This window comes from Carettochelys insculpta, chromosome 15, assembly GCF_033958435.1.
Source record: "Carettochelys insculpta isolate YL-2023 chromosome 15, ASM3395843v1, whole genome shotgun sequence".
Taxonomy (NCBI): domain Eukaryota; kingdom Metazoa; phylum Chordata; order Testudines; family Carettochelyidae; genus Carettochelys; species Carettochelys insculpta.
The window spans coordinates 8,270,452-8,292,453 of record NC_134151.1 but is presented as its reverse complement, the minus strand read 5'-3'; the positions used below and the strand labels follow the sequence as shown (position 1 = coordinate 8,292,453).

The following is a 22,002-nucleotide window of genomic DNA, read 5'->3' as shown; positions in this document are numbered from 1 at the left end:
TGAAGAAAGCCTTCCCTTTGTTAGTTTTAAACCTGCTACCCATTAATTTAATTTGGTGATCCTTAGTTCTTATGTTATGAGAACAAGTAAATAACTTTTCCTTGTTCACTTATCCATACCTGTCATGATTTTACAGATCTCTATCATGTCCCTCCTTAGTCTCCTCTTTTCTAAGATGAAAAGACCCAGTCTTTTTAATCTTTCTTCACATGGCACCTGTTCCAACCCCCACCCCCCTGCAATACCCTAATCCTTCATTATATAATGTGAAAAAAAGAAAAAAAAACCAAAAGAATCTGAATGCTGCTGAAACTATGAAAGCAGGTGCTGATGCAGAAAAACTTATTTTCCCAAGATCTTTATAAAAGCACTACAGAAAAGTAACTTTGAGCTCTGGTGTGTTTTTACACACCAACAGGAAGCAGGTGATAAGCCCACCCCAGCACATACAACACAGACACAGAAATAATGCACTCATTCAATAGCTTTGGAGAAGTGAACAAATAAATAACCTTCAGGGTACTCATCTATAAAGGAACTTATTAGAGTTGTGTAAACAGTTCCCTCTTCAGGTCTGCACGATCAATTTCTCATTTACGGAAGATTAGGTTCTTCACACCAGTTGATGATTGTGCACAGAAACATAAAGCATCAGCAGCCACCACTTAATTCTATTTTTTTTACATTCAGATTCTCCCCAAACAGCTGATATAGCAATACTCACAGTGAGGTGAGGGATTTCAAGCCATGGAATGCATCAGGAGCAATGTCAGATACTTGATTTTTGCTGATGTCTCTGTGAATAAATGGGAAAGAGGGAGAGGGGGAAATGACAGGATATTTGTAAATAGGAATTTGTTGAAAAAAGATTTTTTTCAGTGTTATAAGCATTTCATTATTCTTTTCATTATTATTGCTGTTTATTTACATTGCCATTACGGGTGAGAGCTCTAGTCACCAGGATCCCATTGTAACAGGCATTGTACAAACAAAGAAGATGGTTCCTGATCCAAATAGTTTACACCTGCAATCTAAGACAAGGGACAACAGATGGATACAGACAGAAGAAGAAATTCAAGAATACAATGTAACCACATTGGTCAGCAGGATAGGCCGTGTTATCAGCACTACGGATCTCTAAGTCTCAACAAGGTTTTAGCAGGTATTATGGCAAAGGAGAGTTTAAGGACAAATTTGAAGGAAGACCATAAGGTGGCTTTGAGGATGCTTATGGAGAACACCTCCCAATTAGGAGGGGGCAGCATGGAAAAAAAGCACAAGGACTCTTGTTTGGGCAACTAAGCTGTGTCTACCCTAGGAACGAACTTTGAAGTTACCTTCCAAGTCAGGCACTTCTTCGAAGTAGCCAGCAGAGAGTCTACACACATTTTTTTTCCCTTTGAAATTAACGTCGAAGTAGGGAGTCCAGCTTTGGAGTCCTTACTCCATTCCTGGGAATGGAGTAGTGCTCTACTTTAAAGTTTCACTTTGAAGTTTAACTTTGAAGTAGGATGTGTGTAGATGCTTCACTTTGAAGGAAAGTATTTTGAAGTTATTTTTGTAGTATGGACACAGCCTGAGGCTGGTATTATTCGCTAATTGAAAGCAGAGGTCAATGCTTGTAGCCTGAGATAACACATAGAATGGCAAGAAAAGACTATGAAAACAAGGACAAATAGCTTATATTTGACGAGTAGAGAAGGGGGCACAGTGGAGGCATTCTAAAAGAGGGGTGACAAGGCCAAAGGAATGGGCTAGGAAATGGAGCTCTGCAGCAAGATTTTGAATGGTTATGGGCAGAACAAAACTATTTGTGGAGACAGAGAAAAAATATGTGGTCACCAAAATGCAAGATGCAAGATATGTGGTCACCAAAATGCAAGATTCTGCCTGGAGCAGAATTTTTGTTTCATAAACAAAAATGTATCAGCCTTGTTCAGAGTTGATTTTGAGTCCACCACCACCTTACGAAATGTGAGTACTGAATTAATGGATAAGAGTCTTTCGTATGCCAGATCTCTGGCAGCAGTGTATGCCTGTAAGGGGGAATAACTTTAGTGCCACCCAGAACTCATACTGAACAGTCATCAACTGTGTCATTGATGTAAGGTTCTTAGTGGGCACTACTGCTACTTGTGGATGAGTAGAGTATATTGTACTGCACCTCCACACCCTAAGCGAAGTCTGATGGGCATTTAATCTTAAATTATGGCCCTATTATGCCACCAGCATGGTGTAAATGGGTCATAAAATCACGACGGAAGCTGGCCAAGGCATTAAGTTTCATTAAGGTCCCCTTCACAATGCCATTGCAGCAGTGCTGAGGCACCTAGTGACGACATGATTTCACTCTTACAACAGAAGATCTCAAAATGCTGGGCTGAAAAAGAGGCAAATGAAGGCTGTAGAACAGTTTGCTTGTACATGGGGACTAATTATATCACACCCCTTTTAAAGACTGAGTCCGTCCTTTACTACAAGTGGGATACAAACAGATTGTACTGGGTATCCCAACATAGCTATGACATCAAATCAATCTGAGATACCTGGCACATGTAGAACTTAAAGCATATAAACTGTCCCTTGGAACGGTACCTGGTTATTCTCAACATTGACTCTGTTCCATGACTGTTCGAGCTAGTACAATCTGACATAGGCAGTGTTTCTCACATTGTTACTCCATTTCTGCTAGAACCTCTGTTCTGAACAGTGGATTGGTTTATGCAATAAACCTAATTTGAGCAGAAACCTAATATCTCTTTAGGAATCTACAAGGAATTAGATGTTCCCACAAAGCTCTTAAAGTGATTGATTTAATAATGTTGTCTACTATAGCTTTTTTCCTTCACTTTTATAAACTGGAGCTTCCTTTCTGTGGTTCTTCTTTAGCTGTACTCTCCACAGACTTGGCGAAGTCTGTGGGGAGTACAGCTAAAGAAGAGTACTTTTTTGTACCCTTCTGAAATTTGTTTAGGAAATCAGTTAAAATTTACTGCACTTTGGTTATATCTACACAAGGGGGCACAGTAATCAGGCTTCTGGGAGATTACTAATGAAGTGCTGTGATGCATATGCAGCACTTTTTAGGTTAGTTCTCCACCGCATCAACTTTGAAGTGTAAAACTTCCAAGTGCTGACATGCCATGTAATTTCCCATCAGCCTGATTACCAAGGGGGCAAGTGTAGACAGAGCCTTTGTGTCGACACAATAAGATGACAGTAGCCTTCATAGCAACAGCCAATTTCTTGGCATGAAGTTTGTACTATGGCCTCTATTCAGAATATTTTTCTACCCATTGCAATGGAGCACAACACTGTGATAGAGCAGAACTCTAGTATCTGAAAGGGAAACTGAACATCTCAATGCAGCTTGTGTCTTTATAGGTCATATTTTGATTAAAATGAAAGATTTTGTCCCCTCTTCCTCTTCTCCAATTTAGGCCATTAATCTGGGTATAACTAATGGTGCCTGAACTTGCATAAATAGCATTCTGGCAGATGACATTCACCTGCCTCCCCTTACAGATATGGTATGATCACCATTAGAAGATAATGAGACACATTATTTCCTTCCCATTAACGCCAAGGCCCCAGTGATGTTGCTTAGATGGCAAAGCTGAATCTCCTCCTGCCTTGATTGAGACAAAAGGATGCAATTAAGGTTTTGCTTTTCTTTTTGTTTCCTTTTTCTAGCCTGCTGCTTTGTGATAAGTCCACTACAAGGAAGAGTGGGTACATACTTTCCTAACCTTTCATTACTAAGTCAGTTGAGGTCACTCAGCACCAGCTTCCACAGTTTTGGATATCACTAGGATCACTGAGTGGAAATGCAGCTCTTTAGCTGGGAATTTAATAGACTGATCAGAATTCCATCCAGGCAGAGAATTCATTAACCATCTCAAAGTCTCATTTCCTTATGCCCATGACAACACATAAATGATTTTCTCTTTCAAAAGGCTGGTAAACACACTCCTGAGGGTGACTGCATGCAGTCATGGTATGTACAGGAGTGCAAATTATTTGTCTCTGCAGCATGGAAGAAGGCCTGTCTTGTGTTTCTTGTATAGCATATGAAGCTCATTTAACTTTTAGAGATGGTTGCAAAGAGAACCCCCCCCAGCACCCCCTAATTCAGAGAGTAATTTGAGGGATGGTCATACTGTGAGCTATTTATTGCCAAGATAAGTAACGTTAATGTTAAATATCAGTAAAAAGTACAGTTACACCAGGATAGCCACACCTTTCTGGGGGCAGAAGATATTTGTACTTAGTCTTGTGTCCAAAATGCACCTGAGAAGCACAAATAAAATAACAGGAGATGGGTTAGTGATGTTTCTATGCATTTTCAAATACCTCAACTATGTAACCACAGTAAAGGTTCCTTCTGAGCTAGTTAAATTGAGATGCAGTAGCTTACCATGTGTAGAGGCATACACAATTGTAGTGAGGTCCATGACAAATGAAAGGTTGCAACCAACAGAAGTAAGTTCTTTTGGCTATTGCAGCTAACTGGATATCCAGAGTCAGCTTAGGATCCATGCTACATAGTGAGCTGTAATTAAAGGCCAGCATAACTTCTCAATTCTCAAACAGCTATCACTGCATCTCTCTCCTTGAGATGTTGCCCTCATGCCAACTATTTTAGATGGCACCTCATCTAAACAGTCTAATCTCAGCCACCCCCCTCTCTTGGAGAACAAAAACAGGACTATTTTCTGGGAAACTAAGACAAATACTGTCAAAATATGAAATAGTCCTTCTCTCCTAACATCCTCACCAAGCAGCAGAAGTAACAGGATAGAACCATCCACTACTCCACACCATTGGCCTAATATCACTCTTTGAGTACTTTCAGAGTTAAAAAACAAGGGACTATTGTTCTCATTGTACACTCCTGTTAGAGTCTCCAAACACGTTGCTAATCCCTTTAATAGCAAAGGATCTTGCCATTTCTAAAGAATGAGCATAAAAATGAACTTTTCCTCACACTAGAAAGTCATCAGCCCATGAGACCAGGACAGTCTCCATGCCATAACCAGTTCTAAAAAGCAGAGAGAAAGAACTTCAGGCAATCTGAATATTTCTGATGATCCCAAAGCTGTCTAGCTACATTCTTCTCAACACTAGCCCCCAAAATACTCAGACTGGAGACATGTGTGATGAGCCATTTAGTATTAAGAGTGAGTTTCTTGACCACGGTTCATGCGTGTAGTACTAGCATATTGCAGTCCCAAAGGGAGATTACATTAATTGGCCAATTGCATTGAAACAAATAGATCACCACCACATTTCCCAGACTCTGATGATCACTGATCCAGACGAGAGATCCTCACTGTCCCAAAACAATTCTGGAGTCTTACTGAGGAGACAGACCAATGTTACAGCACAGAAATGTCACATTTGTCCTTCTACTCTCTGACAAGGACACCTCTTGATCTTTGTTTTTTTCCGTAGAAGCCATCATCTGTGTCAATAAAGTGTGTGAAGCACTGGGGGACTGCCTTGCTAAAAGTGGATAAATAACGTAACATTAACATCTGGCGTAATGGTTTACTGTCTCACTGCCATGGCAGGAATAGTAATGAGTCTGTGTAAAATCAGAACTGCAATGAAGTCGGTTTTTCCCATGTGTACACTTATACTTGTGGGTAAAGTGCAAAAACTATTTTTAATACTACTTAACAGAACCTTCAAGCATAATCTCATAGTCTATGCTAACAGGGGTTCCAAAGCCTATCAATGTAACTTGCTAATGGAATTCTCATACACAAAACCTTTACTGCTATCCCTTTCACAATAAAGCAGCACACTGGGTCCTGAACAACTAGGGGAAAAAGCTTCCTTTTGATATCTTGCTTTTGATATCTTGACTAAGTCCTATGCAGTTGAAAGGCACCAATCATGAAAAAAGAAACAACAACAAAGGATCATTACGTTTTAATATTACTTTTACCCCAGAAAAAAATAAAATAGCAACAAATAATTAAAGAATTACAGGTTGAGGAAGGCAACTGTCCTTTTTCATAGAAACTACTCTCTCACTATTTAATAGAGTAGGGCTTTGAAAATACATACAGCTACACCGAAAGTGAGAGATAAGACCAATGAATCCATGATATTGATGACTTGATCTTTTAAATATTGGGATCCATATTTATGATTCTTCAACCCTGGGGACTGGATGACTCTGGATTGGTGGTGCAGCAACTTCACCCAAAAGCCATTGCTCAGCATGGGACTGTGTCAAAGAGCATTAACTATTTGATATTTCTATTCTTATGCGAAATAATTTTACAGGACAAATCTTATTCCCATTAAGCAGCCATTCACATTAAAAAAATCCACTGTCCTAAGTGCCTTCAAGAACAATCTCAGCAAGGGGCCATGGAGACTGAATTAATTCTCAACTCCAGATATGTATGATAAAGAGGAGTACTCAGACACAACAATGGGATGCCCAGGCAGTTAAGGAAAAGTTTGTTTATCATGATTTTAGGTTGTAATACTATTGCCAGAGAAGACAACAATTTACAGTCCTGTCAGTCCAGCGTCTCTCATATGAGCATCAGCTTCATTTCTGGGGAAAAATCTCTCTCTCTCTCTCTATTTCCTCCCCTCCCCCTTCCCTCTGTCCAAGTTCTGTTCTTTGACTATTGATGAAGAGCCAAGGTAACAATATTGAACATAATAGATTAAGCTGTGTCTACATTTTTATTAGTGACTGTAAAAAAACAAACAAGCAAAAAAACCCCTTATAGCACACTAGAAAACACTAGAACTGGAAGGGACTTTGTGAGGTTGAGTCCAGGCCCCTGCTGTCACAGCAGAACCAAGCACCATCTAGACCATGTATGATAGCTGTCTAACTATAATTAATGAAAATTAATTATACATCTAACTACATCCCTGATAGGTGCCCAACTATAATTGTTTTGAAACCAAACCCTAACTGTAATTGTTTTGAAACCAAACCTAATTTTCACCAGGGCATACAATACATTGTTAGTGAAGTTCAAACTACTCTTGTAAGAATCATATCTCCTGCTGTAATCAGTGGCAACAAAATAAAAGGGTGCAAACAGAGATCTGAATACAAAAGAAAAAATAATTATAATTCAGAATCCTCTCCAAGAAAAGAAATTCAATGTTTAGAAAGAAACAAAGAGGACAACAATTAATTACTTCATATGCTACACAATAGAGAAGTGAATCTGCATGCTATTAAGATTTCATGCACCATTAAGCATCCTGGGCCAACTGCATTTTTAAAAAAAAAATAATTTATTTAAAGCTGTTTTAGGCTTTGAAAAAAGAGTTTATCTATGTAATCCCACAATGCTTTCAACACAGAATTTGTGCCTTTATTTGAAAAATAAGAAGATAAAGTTTAAAATGCTACAAATCAATCATGCATGTTTGTCTTTTAAACTTACATTCTCTTAAGTTTCTTGTACTGGGAAAAAGCTCCAGGGGGAATTGTTTTGATGGAATTCTGTTCCAAGCGTCTAAAAACAAACAAAGCAACATAAGATTATCATGCAGAAGTAACATTAGCTGTTATAGTGACTTTTTGTACAAATATATAAAAGTATATTTGAAACAGATTTTCTTTTGGAAGTTATACAATTCAGCAAATGGCTTTTTTAGGAAACAAACTCATCTTCCTGACTAAGTGAATTTCCACAAAACAAAGAAAACACAACTACAGAGTAGTTCATGGTAATCTGTGGGATCTAGACCCATTGTCAGGATTGCAAACCACTATCTGTGTCTTCAGGGCAAACAGAATTAATGAAAGATTTACAACATATACTGCAAAATTTTCACCACAGCTAAGGTAAAAAACTCACACCATACACAAAGCAGTTATTACAAGAGAATGGCAAATGTCCATGTTCAAAAAGTTGCGTTATTTTTCTTCTCTGAAGCAGATAAAGGAAGGATGCTTTCAAGCTGACTCAGATCTAATACAATACTTTTTACTCATGTCCACAACTCCCACTATAGTTACTTGCAATATGATAGAATTTGGTCTACACTATCTGACCATTAGCATTGCTATAGGCTGGGGACCAACTGGCTCAGCAGCAGTATGACGGAAAGGGACCTAGGGGTTATGGTAGACGAAAGGCTGGATATGAGTAAACAGTGTATCCTTGTAGCCAAGAAGGCTAACGGCATACTAGGGTGCATTAGGAGGAGCGTTTCGAGCAGATCTAGAGAAGTATTTGTTCCCATCTATTTGGCACTGGTGAGGCCACATCTGGAATATTGTGTCCAGTTTTGGTCCCCCCCAGTATAAAAAGGATGTGGATGCACTGGAGCAGGTTTAGTGGAGGGCAGCAAAAACGATTAAGGGGCTGGAGCACAAGACCTATGAGGATAAGCTGAGGGATTTGGGCTTGTTTAGTTTATGGAAGAGAAGACTTAGGGGTTATTTAATAGCAGCCTTCAACTTCCTGAAGGAAAGCGCTAAAGAGGAGGGTGAGAAACTGTTCTCAGTGGTGTCAGATGGCAGAACAAGGAGTAATGGTCTGAAGTTGAAGAGGGAGAGGTGTAGGTTAGATATTAGGAAAAACTACTTCACCAGGAAGGTGGTGAAACATTGGAATGCATTGCCTAGAGAAGTGGTGGATTCTCCATTCCTCAAGGTTTTTAAGTCCTGGCTTGACAAGGTCCTGGGTGGGATGACTTAGTGGGGGTTGATGCTGCTTGAAGCAAGGGGCTGGACTAGATGACCTCCTGAGGTCCCTTCCAGCTGCATGATTCTATGATAATGACTCCTAAGGAGGCTGGGTTATTATAAGGGTGCTTGTGAGCTGTCAGATTCAAACCCCCAATGCTACTTCACTTTCAGCATGTATAATAGTGCTAAATATTTTTAAAAGTATTTTTTATTTTTAAAGGGGGAGTTGCACTGAGAGACAAACTGGCTGTGTCTACACTTGCATTCCTCTTTTTGAAAAAGGCATGCAAATGTGGGAAATGAAAAATGCAAATGAGGGACAGAGTTAGATATCTGGCACCTCATTTGCATATTCTTCTTTCAAAAGAGCTTCTTTCCAAAGAAAAGGAGCGTAGACATGGCTCTTTTGAAAGTAAACCCCTATCTTTGAAAGAAACCTTGTTCCCATAAAAAAGCAGGAAGAAGGGGGTTTTTCAAAGATGACGTTTAATTTGGAAAGAGCAATGTCTGCACTCCTTTTCTTCTTTTCATAGAATATGCAAATGCAGTGCCAGATATGTAAATCTGCACCACATTTGCATTTTCAGTTTCCTTCATTTGCATGCCTCTTTCGAAAGAGGTATGCAAGTGTAGACCCAGCCACTGTGTGTGAGGAGTCACCAATACAAATATTTGAGAACTACTGCACTAGAGCATGTTGTCTCATAGATAAGCAGGTCTGTTTGTAAAGCTTGTGGGTAACAGCAAGGAATTCTTAAATTCAAGACATGGCTATGCCATTACCTCTCACTGTTTAATTTTTTTAGACAAGGCCTTATAATAACTTTTGTGTCAGTTTTCCTGTTTGTAATTTAGGAATAATAATGCTTTATTATATATTTTACACAGATGTTGCAAATATATATGTAATATACTTTGAAAAAAGAAAATTATCCATGACAAGCATAGGCATTTTTGCCTCTTTGAAACCACCCAAGAAATAAAAGGAGAGATCTCAACAGATCACACAAAACACCTGTTTCACTACATTAGACTACTAGGCTGTGTCTACATGTGCTGCTTCTTCCAGATGCTAATAATGCCCGGGTGCAAATTTTCTGTGCCTCATTAGCATATTGGCACATGGTTCAGAGTCTGGAAGAAGCTCCGCTGGACTCCAAAGTACATATGCAGATGTGCGGCCCACAGGCATCTTCTGGAAGGAAACCCTCCTTCCAGAAGCCCCTTCTTCCCCAAACTTTCCTTCCAGAAGATCCGTACAGGCCACGCACCTGCAAGTGTATTTTGGAGTCCAGAAGAGCTTTTTCTGGACTCCAAACCATGTGCTGATATGCTAATGAAGCATGGAAAATTTGCACCTGCACCTCCTTAGCATCTTCCCAATAGCTCACTATCGTGCTGCTTTTGGAAGAAGCGGCATGTGTAGACACAGCCCTAGAGTCTATTGTTGATGACATGTACAAAGAAGCATCCCATAAAAAAGATGTGGAGAAATTAGAGAGGGTCCAGAAAAGAGCGACAAGAATGATTAAAGGTCTAGAGAATGTGACCAATGAAGAAAGGCTGAAAGAACTGGGCTTGTTTAGTTTGGAAAAGAGAAGACTGAGGCGGGACATGAGAGTGGTTTTCAGGTATCTAAAAGGGTGTCAAAAGGAGGAAGGAGAAAACTTGTTCTTTTTGGTCTCTGAGGATAGAACAAGAGGCAACGGACTTAAACTGCAGCAAGGGAGGTTTAGGTTGGACATTAGGAAAAAGTTCCTAACTGGCAGGGTGGTCAAACAGTGGAATAAATTGCCAAGGGAGGTTGTGGAATCTCCATCGCTGGAGATATTTAAGAACAGGTTAGATAGATGTCTATTAGGGATGGTGTAGACAGTACTTGGTCCTGCCATTGGGGCAGGGGGCTGGACTTGATGGCCTCTCGAGGTCCCTTCCAGTCCTCGTATTCTATGATGCTATGATGTAAAATACTATGGATGGGATTAACTATAAAATAAGTGTATATCTATACAGCAGCATTATTTCAAAATAAACTCTTGTGGAAGAGATTTGCTGGAACAGCTTATTTCAAAATAATGCTGCTACACAAAAATGAATTTCAAAATAGGACTCAACCGTTGTCTACACAATACAGCCTATTTTGAAATAGAGCCATTGGATGCACTATCGCTTATCTCAAAGTAGGTGCTATTCCATGTCTACACAGCCACTATTTTGAAATACATATTTCAAGAAAGATTTTGAAAGATTTTTTCAAAAGAAGGAGCTCTTTCAAAAGATCCCGCAGAGCATTTGCACGCAAAAAGCATTCTTTCAAAAGTAAATTGAAAGCATGCAACACTCCTTTTGAAAGCATTCTTACACTCTCGTTTCAGGAAGAATGCCTACTTTCAAAAGCTTCTTTCACAAGAAAACATGTGTAGATGCTCCCTCAGGGCTCTCCTTTTGAAAGAGCTGTCCTCATGGCACCTGATTTTTGGATCCAGACCCATTCCTTCAAAAGAGCTGTGGGCTGTGGGGATGTACTCTTTCGAGAGAAGAGAACTTCCGGAAGGGCTTCTTTTGAAAGATCTCTGTAGTGTATATGTAGCTGGAATGAGGTTTACCTGTTTCAAAATAAGCCAACCAACTGCTGTTTTGAAATTATTTTGAAATAACGGTTGCATTTTGTAGATGCTAGCAAAATTATTTTGAAATAACTTTGTTATGTAGACATACCCTAAAAGACAAAAAATTGCAAGACTGACTGAGGATTATAAGTTTCTAAGTAGACGTTTTAAAAGGTCCCTCAGGAACTGGCTTCATGACCTCACAGGTTAAGAAGAAAAAAAGTGAACCTCAATGAGCTAAACTCAAAATACACAAAATAATCATGTGGTAAAATTCCTTTGTAAAAGAATGGCTACTTTTAAATCCATTACTGTATGTCCAGAGAAGTTAAAGTGCTCCCCTACAAGTTTCTGTGTGTTCCCATTCCTGATGTCGAATTTATGTCCATTCATCTTTTGGCACAGAGACTGTCCACTTTGTTCAATGTACATGGGTTTCACACATTTCTGAAGATGTAATTGACTTGAACAGAATTGCAAAATGAATTTAGGCTGGCGCAAACTTGGCTGCATATTAATAATTCTTTGAAGTGCACAGGAAAATATCACACCCACAGAATGGAAACAATTATATATGAAGATAGCAAAAACTCCCCTTTCCCTGATGTGCACCCACACCAAACTGCAATCCCAGAGCATTAAATTCTACACAGTCTGAAAACGTAAAATAAATAATTTGGAGTATGACAAAGGAATGGAGGAAAAGAAAAAGAAATTAGGATTCCCGAGAGCTGTTTCACAGGGGGTTGGCCAGCATCACTCAGAAGCAGCACTGAATTCTTTGCTATACACCACAAATGAGCAGCAGATGGCATGTGATGAAAATAGATGGTCAAGGGTGGTATCACATGCTGCTACATCTTCAGCTTAGTTCTGCAAGAAACTCTCAATTTCACTTCTTTTTCAAGAAGCTCGTTCTGTGGGGGACTAGGCAGAACAGATGATGGTTAGTGGGCCCTATCATGATAATGACGTCATGCAAGTAGATGCATGGAGAGTCCAATTTGCCACAAAGCACAGTCAACTCTTACTGTGGAGTGTTAAAATCAGCAGTTGGAAAGTACAAAGTGAGAAGCTGGACTTTTATCATTTCTTTATTCATAACTGCAAGTACAAAGTGAAAAGTTGGACACATCATTTCTGTATTCATAAATGTATGTTCTGGAGCTGTGAATACAGATTGAGAACGGCAATTAACTTTTATACCATTAGAAATGTAAACACATAAGTGATATATATTATAACTTTGTATTCCCACTTTGCCTGACCTCAGTAAGTAACGTGAGTAGTGGTCAGTCCTGCATGGAAGATGCCCAAGGAACAATTAGGTTCTTCCAGAAGAAGTGCTGATGTTTACGAGTGTGTCACTATTCACTCTGAGTCAGTGATGACTCACCACGCAAATGTGGAACAGGGCTGCTGGAAGCACATTCTTTCAAATAAGATGCAAAACTCAGGTTATCATATAACACAGTTTGTAGAACAAAATCAAAAAAAGTTGTGATAACCTGAGCATGATGGTGAAATTCTAATTTTAGAGTAGAGCACGGCAGAATAAAATGTAACTAATTTGAATCTTCCCTTAGACAACATTCTTTAGCCCATTTGACACGGTCTCACATAATATACTTATCAATAAACTACTCAAATACAACTTAGATGGGGCTACTATAAGGTGGGTGAACAACTGGCTGGATAACCGTACCCAGAGAGTAGTTATTAATGGCTTTCAATCCTGCTGGAAAAGTATAACTAGTGGGGTTCCGCAGGGGTCTGTTTTAGGACCGGTTCTGTTCAATATCTTCATTAACAATTTAGATATTGACATATAAAGTACATTTATTAAGTTTGCAGATGATACCAAGTTGGGAGGGGTTGCAAGTTCTTTGGAGGATAGGGTCATAATTCAAAAGGATCTGGATAAACTGGAGAAATGGTCTGAGGTAAACAGGATGAAGTTTAATAAGGACAAATGCAAAGCGCTCCACTTAGGAAGGAACAATCAGTGTCACACATACAGAATGGGAAGGGACTGCCTAGGGATGACTACAGCAGAAAGGGATCTAGGGGTTATAGTGGACCACAAGCTAAATATGAGTCAACAGTGTGATGCTGTTGCAAAAAAAGCAAACATGATTCTGGGATGCATTAACAGGTGTGTTGTGAACAAGACACGAGAAGTCATTCTCCTGCTCTACTCTGCGTTAGTTAGGCCTCAGCTGGAGTATTGTGTCCAGTTCTGGGCACCGCAGTTCAGGAAGGATGTGGAGAAATTGGAGAGGGTTCAGAGGAGAGCAATGGGAATGATCAAAGGTCTAGAGAACATGACCTATGAAGAAAGGCTGAAAGAATTGGGCTTATTTAGTTTGGAAAAGAGAAGATTGAGGGGGGACATGATAGCAGTTTTCAGGTATCTAAAAGCGTGTCATAAGGCAGAGGGAGGGAACTTGTTCTTCCTTGCCTCTGAGGATAGAACAAGAGGCAATGGACTTAAATTGCAGCAGGGGAGGTTCAGGTTGGACATTAGGAAAAAGTTCCTAACTGTCAGGGTGATCAAACACTGGAACGAATTGCCAAGGGAGGTGGTAGAATCTCCATCACTGGAGATATTTAAGAAGAGGTTAGATAGATGGCTTTCAGGGATGGTCTAGAAAGTGCTTGGTCCTGCCATGAGGGCAGGGGGCTGGACTCGATGGCCTCTCGAGGTCCCTTCCAGTCCTACTCTTCTATGATTCTATGTGATAGATGCTGCTGCTGTATGTTGTTAAAGAGCAATGTTTCTCTATCCCAGAGATGACTGAGATTTCTGTGGCTAGTGAAGTGATCGCTGAAATGCCTTTTACTTGCCTCCCTGGAATATTAGGAAACAATTAGGGAGATGCATTTTGAGATTTTCTGATGAAAGATGCAAGTGCAAAAGAATACTTTTATGGGCTATTTTAACCACCAATCATTCCAGTCTAAATTTGAAGTCAAAATGTAAGAGAAAATAGGTGGAAAATGAAAAAAAATTCAGAAAATGAGTTTCCATTCTTCATCCAAATTCCATGTGCATTATCATTTTGCAACCAACTGTATTTAACAGACACAGCAAGGAACCAGTACGATCCACAAAACCACACTGTGAAGACTGATGGAACAAAATGATTCAATATGAAAGGTACCGTGCAACCCTCTCATAGCTTTTGTTCCTCCATTCAGTCACCCCATTCATTCTGTTGCATTAGCTGCTGCCTCAGAGCACCATTCATACTGCCTACATGTGTTCTAGATGCTGCCCTTCCCTTTTCTGATAGGAAACTTCGTGTCTGCCTTTGGAAGTTTTATTTTTAAAGCTTCAGGGACAGTGGATGTCAAAGGACTAGAGCAATTTCCTTTCTCTCTCTAATAAAATATCAGAACCACTGAAGGCCTGATGGATTCAGATACATTTTTCTTCGAACAATGTGATGCGGGAGATCTTTTTCATTTTTAAATGACTTTGTGGCATTAAGAGCACAGAGTAAACAAAACAGAAAAAAGCAAGGGGAAAAGGATGCACTTAAAGGTGACAAATGATCCTTTGACAAAAGAATAAGCACTCAAAATCCATCTCCAGGTTCACAGGGGTGCAAATCTTTTCGTCACCTCCTCATCTGATGGTTAGATGACTCAAACACATGGCAGGAAAACACAAAGGATAAAAAACAATCACCTAATGCAGTTTTCTTAGAGCCAGATCACATTCTTTGGCACGACAAAGCCATTTGTCTTGAAGAGTAATGTCCGTTAGTGAGTGGGGAAGACAGCCATATTAATTTGGGCCTCTCTTTTTCAGTGGTGGGGGGAAGGGGAAGAATTTGTTATTCGGCTTGCTAATGGAGCAGTTTGCTAGCAATTTTCCCATTTCAAACAACACCTCAGCCGCTAATGTGTAATGGTTTGTCAAGCTACCCATAACACAGACAAATCACTAGCTTGGGAAAAGAGAGAGAGAGAGGGAGCGAAACATCAGTACTGATAATTCTTAGCTGTCAAATGAATAGAGTCTACAAATGAGACAGCCACGCTCTATTAACAGTGTTGTCGTGCTCTGCGTCAGATGAGCAGAAAATGTCCCTTCCGGAAGAGGCAACCATGAATGTTTCTGCTGGCAGAGGGTGAAGTAACATACAATGGCCAATCTGTTCAGGGGTCATGTTGCTCTGCTTCAATTACCAAGGTGCCTATAGGCTTGCACCATTTGGAGTGGGGATAGGCAAGAGCTGAAAGAAATATCTGGCAGGAAGAGGAGCACTGATGCCTTGGTAGTTCTCATTTCTCTGAGAGAGTACATGGAACCTATTCAAAAGTCAACAGACAGAAGTTAGTCCTCTATCTCTGGCTGGAGGGAGGAAAGCCTATCCTCAGTGCAGGGATTTGCAGGGTAGCAAGTCAAGGTCAGTGGTGGGGAATTAATTTATTCCTTTCATGCTGGTCAGTGGGATGTGCTGTGATGTGTTGGAGATTGGGAACAGCAGCATCCAGGACTAAGGTGGGGGTATCTCTAAGTAGCAGAGACCCGATGAGAAGCGTGATACTTCTAATACCTGAGTAAGGGGATCTGCATTTTAAAGAGGTCACACCTCATACTTGGGACTTTGATAAAGAAAATCTGTTGAAGCTGTTTGGCCCTCAAAAAGAACTGGTCAGGCATTACTCTTCTATTTGATTATAAGCTGCCTCATAGAGGTGTTGAAACCTGATCTATGTCTGCTGAATCCTGTCATGCCTTGCACAGCCTGTCCTGCTCTCCAACATTTATTCCATCATAATGACACCATGAGATCTAAGCTATATCACTTAAAGTATTTATCAAAAGGTAAGCACTGTGTTAAATGCACTGTGGTTATAAAAACAATGCTTTGTATTTACCCACTCAACAAAAAGATATTTGTACTGAATTACTTCTGTGCACAACAAACCCATACCAAATAAGGGATTTGAACACAACCATGTAAGCAAGATCTGAGGTCAATATGAGCAGTCTCCTTGCTTCCGAAGCTTTGGGCATTGCCAGTGCTGGGTGGTGGTCTTTGCATATCTTCTCTCATTTCCACTCCCAAAAGACAACAGAAAAAATTCAGTGACCACTCTGATTTGCTCACCTTGATTATCTTTTTCTGATTTGTCCTCCTTGCTTACTGTTTTTGGTTCTCTGTGCCTTAAATATTGAGTCTGTTCTGGTCCGACTATGGTCTGAAGAAGTGGGTCTGTCCCACGAAAGCTCACCTAATAAACCATTTTGCTAGCCTTTAAAGTGCTACTAGACTGCTTTTTGTTAGGAAAATCAAAGATTCTAAATATATCTCCTTGGACTCTGATGTTTCAGGCAATGGCTATTTAAAGCTTTCATTCTCTTTCTAATTGGAGTTGCTGCTATTAGTATTGTACAACACTGAACTCATTTGTGGCTCTCTCACTCTCAGAGTATGTCTACAAAGCAAAATTATTTTGAAATAACTTTGCAAGTGTCTACATGACACAACCACTATTTCAAAATAATTTTAAAATAGCGGACAGCTTATTTTGAAATTGGTAAACCTCACTGTGTGAGGACTAAGGTCTATTTTGAAATAAGCCATAGTGCATCTAGTGGCTCTATTTCAAAATAGGCTTTATTGTGTCTGGACGCTCTATTTTGAAATAGCACTCAGCTATTTCTAAATGCGTTTTGTGTATAGCAGCATTATTTCAAAATAAGCTATGTCAGACAAATCTCTTTTGGAATAGCTTATTTCGAAATAATGCTGCTGTGTAGACACAGCCTTATGGATTTACACCACCTCCCATCAGCACAGCATCTCAGTGTCCTCTTAGGAAAACCAATAGCATTTATTATTAATCATAATGAAACCATTATTTCCCCACTGCAACCAAGGGAATTTACTTGTCCTCCAAAGGCCCCAACTTCCCCTTCCCATTTCACAGTTTCTTGTGGGTAGAGAAGCTATGGTCAGCAAACTACTCTCCCATCATAAAACAAGAAAGCAGCTGGCAACTCCCCTCCATGTCCTAAGTGTTCTGTTCTGCTTCATTTTTAAGGAACTAGCTGACTATCTCCCATGCTCTAACCTCTACTGGCTTTGAGTGAAATTGGAAATCTGTCAGTTTTGAAAATTAGCCTCACAGAGCTTCGATCTAATGCATACCAGCAGTCAATATGTGACTTGGATCAGAAATTATTAGAATGATAAATATCCAAACATAGGGACACCACAGATTCATTTACCCACAAGTCATATTGATCATCTTTTGCATAAAGTCAGCAACATTACAGTAGTGTAAGTAAACATGACATAGATCTCAGGTGTCCATTAGAAAACAAAAGATTGTTTATCCACATAGATTTTCATCCACATATCCAAGTACAACCACTTCTTCCAAACATCTTTTCCTTGAGTTTCTCAAGGCACTTGTTCTTCTCTGTCTGCACAACTCCATGTCATCTTCATTGCAGATATGCAGGCTTAACCCAAAGTCATGGAGCAAGAATCTGAATTTTCTCTCATCAGTTCCTTCCTTTGAGTAATAATGAACAACTACAGGCTATATCGTCTTTCCATTCAGGCTTCATCTTTAGAAAAGCTTGTGGTAAAAATTCAACCAAGATTTCTATGTATTTATCTTTGGCAGCCACCTTTCCCATTGGAATTATCAAGTCTAAATGGACTCTTAAAAGACACCTCTGTACACTAACTTAGTTCACCAGAAATGCTCAGCAAAGAGTTCTCCAGTATGATGCATCTGATGAAGTGGGTCTTCTCCTACAAAAGCTCCTACTCAAATAAATCTGTTAGTCTGTAAGGTGCCACAGGACTTCTCACTGGTCTTGCATACACATGACTATCACAGCTACACCTTTGATAGTGTGGGAGTGGACATCTTTCAGAATAGAAACAATGCAGCTGCACTTTAAAGGCATCTTCTGGCCTCTGCTATAGCAGACCCCATTAAAAACCTCAACAATTGCCATACCATGGTACCTTCAGTTCACTGAGTCCAAGTTAAAGTCATAGAATCCTTGGTCTGGAAGAGACCTCAGGAGGTCACCGAATCCAGCCCCCTGTCCAAAGCAGAACAAACCTCAACTAAATCATCCCAGACAGAACTTAGTCAAGATGGGATGTAAAAACCTCTAGGAATGGAAATTCCACCCATTCCAGTGCTTTACCACCTTCCTGGTGAAAGAGCTTTTCCTAATAGTCAATCTAGAACTTCCCCACTGTAACTTGAGACCATTGTTCCTTGTTCTGCCATCCATCACCACCGACAACAGCCTCTCTCCATCTCTACTGAGAACAGCCTCTCTCCATCCTCTTTTGAAGCTCCACTTCAGGAAATTGAAGGCTTCTATCCAATTACCCCTCACGCTTCTCTTCTGTTAACTAAATAAGCCTAAATCCCTCAACCTCTCCTCATAGGTCATATGCTCCAGCCCTGTAATCATTTTGGTTGCTCTTTGCTGGACCCTATCCAAAGCATCCACATCCTTTCTATAGTGAGGTGTGTGTGTGTGCGTGCGTGCGCAGAACTGGATGCAATACTCTAGATGTGGCTTCACCAATGCTGAATAAAGGAGAACAATCACTTCTCCAGATCTGCTGGAAATCATCCTCAGGCACCCCAATATCCCATTAGTCTTCCAAGCTACAAGGGCACACTGTTGACTCATATCCAGCTTCTCATCCACTGTCATCCCTAGGTCTTTTTCTGCTGCACTGTTATTTAGTCGCTCGTTCCCCAGCCTGTAACAATGTGTGGGACTCTTCTATCCCAAGTGCAGGACTCAGCACTTGTCTTTGATATGTATCAACAGCAAGTTCAATACCCACTTGTCAATGTAACTACTGTATGAACTCAGGAGATACCACATTGTATTTTCCATATGTTAGAGAAGAGAGGCCTCAGTCTGGATCAAGCGCTTTCTTATGTTAGATGCTCTCCAATCAGATAGCAAGATTGTTCTAATTTTTCTATCTTTCTGCTTTGCTATGCAGTAGCTTTGCATGTGTAGTTTGCTATATATGGCAGAAAACCCTCCAATGTTGGTTGCAAACATCAGCACAGCCAAACTGGACAATGGAATAAGCAACACCAAGTTTTGAGGTTCTGTGTAAATTTATACTATTGAAATTTTGTTATAAAATACACTGTATTCAAATATGCCTATATCACTTCCTTGAAATTTTAAGACAAATAATTGCTTTGGATATGCTAGAAGCATTACCTAATACGCTTTTAAAGGAAAACTAGTCAGCTTATAAACTATTATATCATTTTTGCACAATGCCACAGCTTTTTTAAAAATGTATTTGTCTTACGTGGCTACCAATGCTGACAAGAAAAAGGGATCCGAAGAAAAATGGAAAAACAAGGACAGGTGGGAAAGGTGCAAATGCCTTCCCTGGGAGATAAAATGATGTCACTATATAGTGTTTTGTCAACAGAGCAGATGTTTTAGGGCTCTCTTAAGTAGAGTGTATATTCTTTCAGTGAAAACATTCATCAAAACCCACATATTCATTTAAAAAAACAAGTAGAAAAACAAACATACAAATCAAACATCATAGCAGTTTTCAGCAATAATAAAACTGATTAGCACATTTTATAAAAAATTGATGGTTTTGTATTCCTTATTTATTTTCCCTGATGTCTTCTGCACTTTCATAATGAACTTTCAAGATGCACGCACATTATACAATACAATTTCTTTCTTGCAATATTTCAGCTAACACTATATACTGTGGCTTTCAATGGAAGGTACAATTACAAGTACAAAAAGACTATGCTTTGCTTTGTAAAATAAAAGTTAGAAACCATCCTTGAGTGACTTTCACATTAGATAAAACAAGATTGCTGAAGTTTTTGGTTCTGAATTTCCTACTCTGCACTGCTTGATCTACAGTTAGTCAGTTAGATTACTTGGTGGGTGTTATTGTCTTTAGTGTTCAGACAAATTCTTTTTTAATAAATGTGACAGATCTGTGTGGCTGGTGAGCTGAAAGGATTCTTCAGGAAAAAAGTTCCCAAGATTACAAGCTTCTATACAGCCTGCCTTGGTGAAATTCATCTGCATACAGTTACCTTTTACAAATGTCAAAATTATAAATAGGCCAGAACAATCTAAAAAAAGATGATGGAACCACACATTGTATAAAATTATCAGACTCTATAAAAACCATAATCTACCTCATTGTTAGAGGCAACAACAGTCACATCTGACAAATCAGAAAATAAGTAAATACCTAAGACACAAAATTTAGTTTGATCTAACAGTTAAAATCTTGTGCAGTGATTGCTTATTTGTACCAAAATTGTATAAAATAAAGATTAATGTATTTTAATAGCCAAATAATTATTATGTCAACAACAAATCTGTAAATACTTAATTAGTGATCTCTCTCACTAACTTGTCTTTGAGGGGTATATGAAATATTATTCAAAGCAGAATTTACTGACTGCCATTTTAAACAGAATCTCAACATTTCCCATCAAACTGTACCTTATGATGGCTAAACAAAACTTCATGTCCTCCTTAACCCATCTCTGCACATGAACAATTGAAAGTGTCTTTATCCCCACCTTTTATCACTGATTTACATCTTTTCCATTGTTCAGTTTATCTAAAATATTTGCTGTTTTCATATCCTTGTTCTCAGTGGGGCCCAGTAATGCTTTAGGCCTACAGACTAGGAAATTGCTTCTTTATGGTGAGTATAAGCAGCTGATGACAGTTTGCCTGGTGATACCTGAAAGCAGTAGGCAAAACTGACATGTAAAGATGTCCAGAGCCACTTTACAGCAGTGAGTAAAGATCGTATTATAAGACTCAAACCAAGCAGACAAACTCTGCTTTCCTACCTTGCGGAGCCCCCACTGGAGGTAATTTTAGAACCGTTATTAGGTGTGTTCAGAAATACTATAACTGGCTTAAGCCACATTTTAAACCGGAAAAAGGATGGGGAAAAAATCCACCGTTAACTTCAGGAAAAACAGTAATTTGAATGCCTGACCTATCTTTCTTTCCTCACAAAGTCAATGGAAAGTACTTTTATTTCAAAGGAAATTAATTTTGAGGAAAAAAAATCTATAAGCTGAACTCCAGGTTGAGATGTTTAAAGCCAAATTCCAAGTTCTTCTGGAGCAGTGTAAATTATTGAAAATAACAGATTTATTCTGCAAGAAAAGTTTCACACACTTCCTACTCAAAAGGCATTTGTTGTTGTAACAATATATGCAGAATCAAAATTATAAAATGACTTTTAAAATATAAATTTTTAGTAAGATAATGAAAATAATAGTTTGCACAGCCACCACACCTTTATTCTCATAATCACAAAAGCATCACCTAGAATTGATTATTTAAGTCTCAACTCTCATCTGAAATGTATTCTATGGGCACACTTATCAACAGTAACTTCCCCAAAGGGCATCAGTGAAGCAGCAGGGGCCCCAGAAACAGAACCAAGAAACTTTGATATTGAGTTGCCTGCTCTACCAACTGTGCAACAGTCCCCACAAGGGACTCCTTCCAAGTCCTTCTCACAAAATCAATTTCCTGTTTAATTTGCTTTAAAGTAGAATGCTATGAAGCCCCTTACTCAGTTAAAGGCAACCTAATTGTCAGCCTATGCTCTATTACCTCTGGGTACATCTAGAGACAGTGGGGGGACATCAAAGGCCTCC

The 22,002-nt window shown here is 39.3% G+C and overlaps 1 protein-coding gene across 2 annotated transcripts in view; it reads right to left on the bottom strand.

Annotated features, from left to right (window-relative positions):
* Positions 1-22,002, bottom strand: part of SLIT3 (slit guidance ligand 3) — a 738,435-nt gene that overhangs the window by 210,137 nt on the left and 506,296 nt on the right. Inside the window, exons 10-11 of one of the 2 annotated variants that reach the window (XM_075009368.1) lie at positions 7,434-7,505; positions 725-796 (exon numbers count right to left, since the gene is read on the bottom strand). In XM_075009368.1, coding sequence (XP_074865469.1) covers positions 725-796; positions 7,434-7,505 — 144 coding nt within the window. The remainder of the gene's footprint in view (positions 1-724; positions 797-7,433; positions 7,506-22,002) is intronic. The other variant, XM_075009369.1, reaches the window with a different exon arrangement.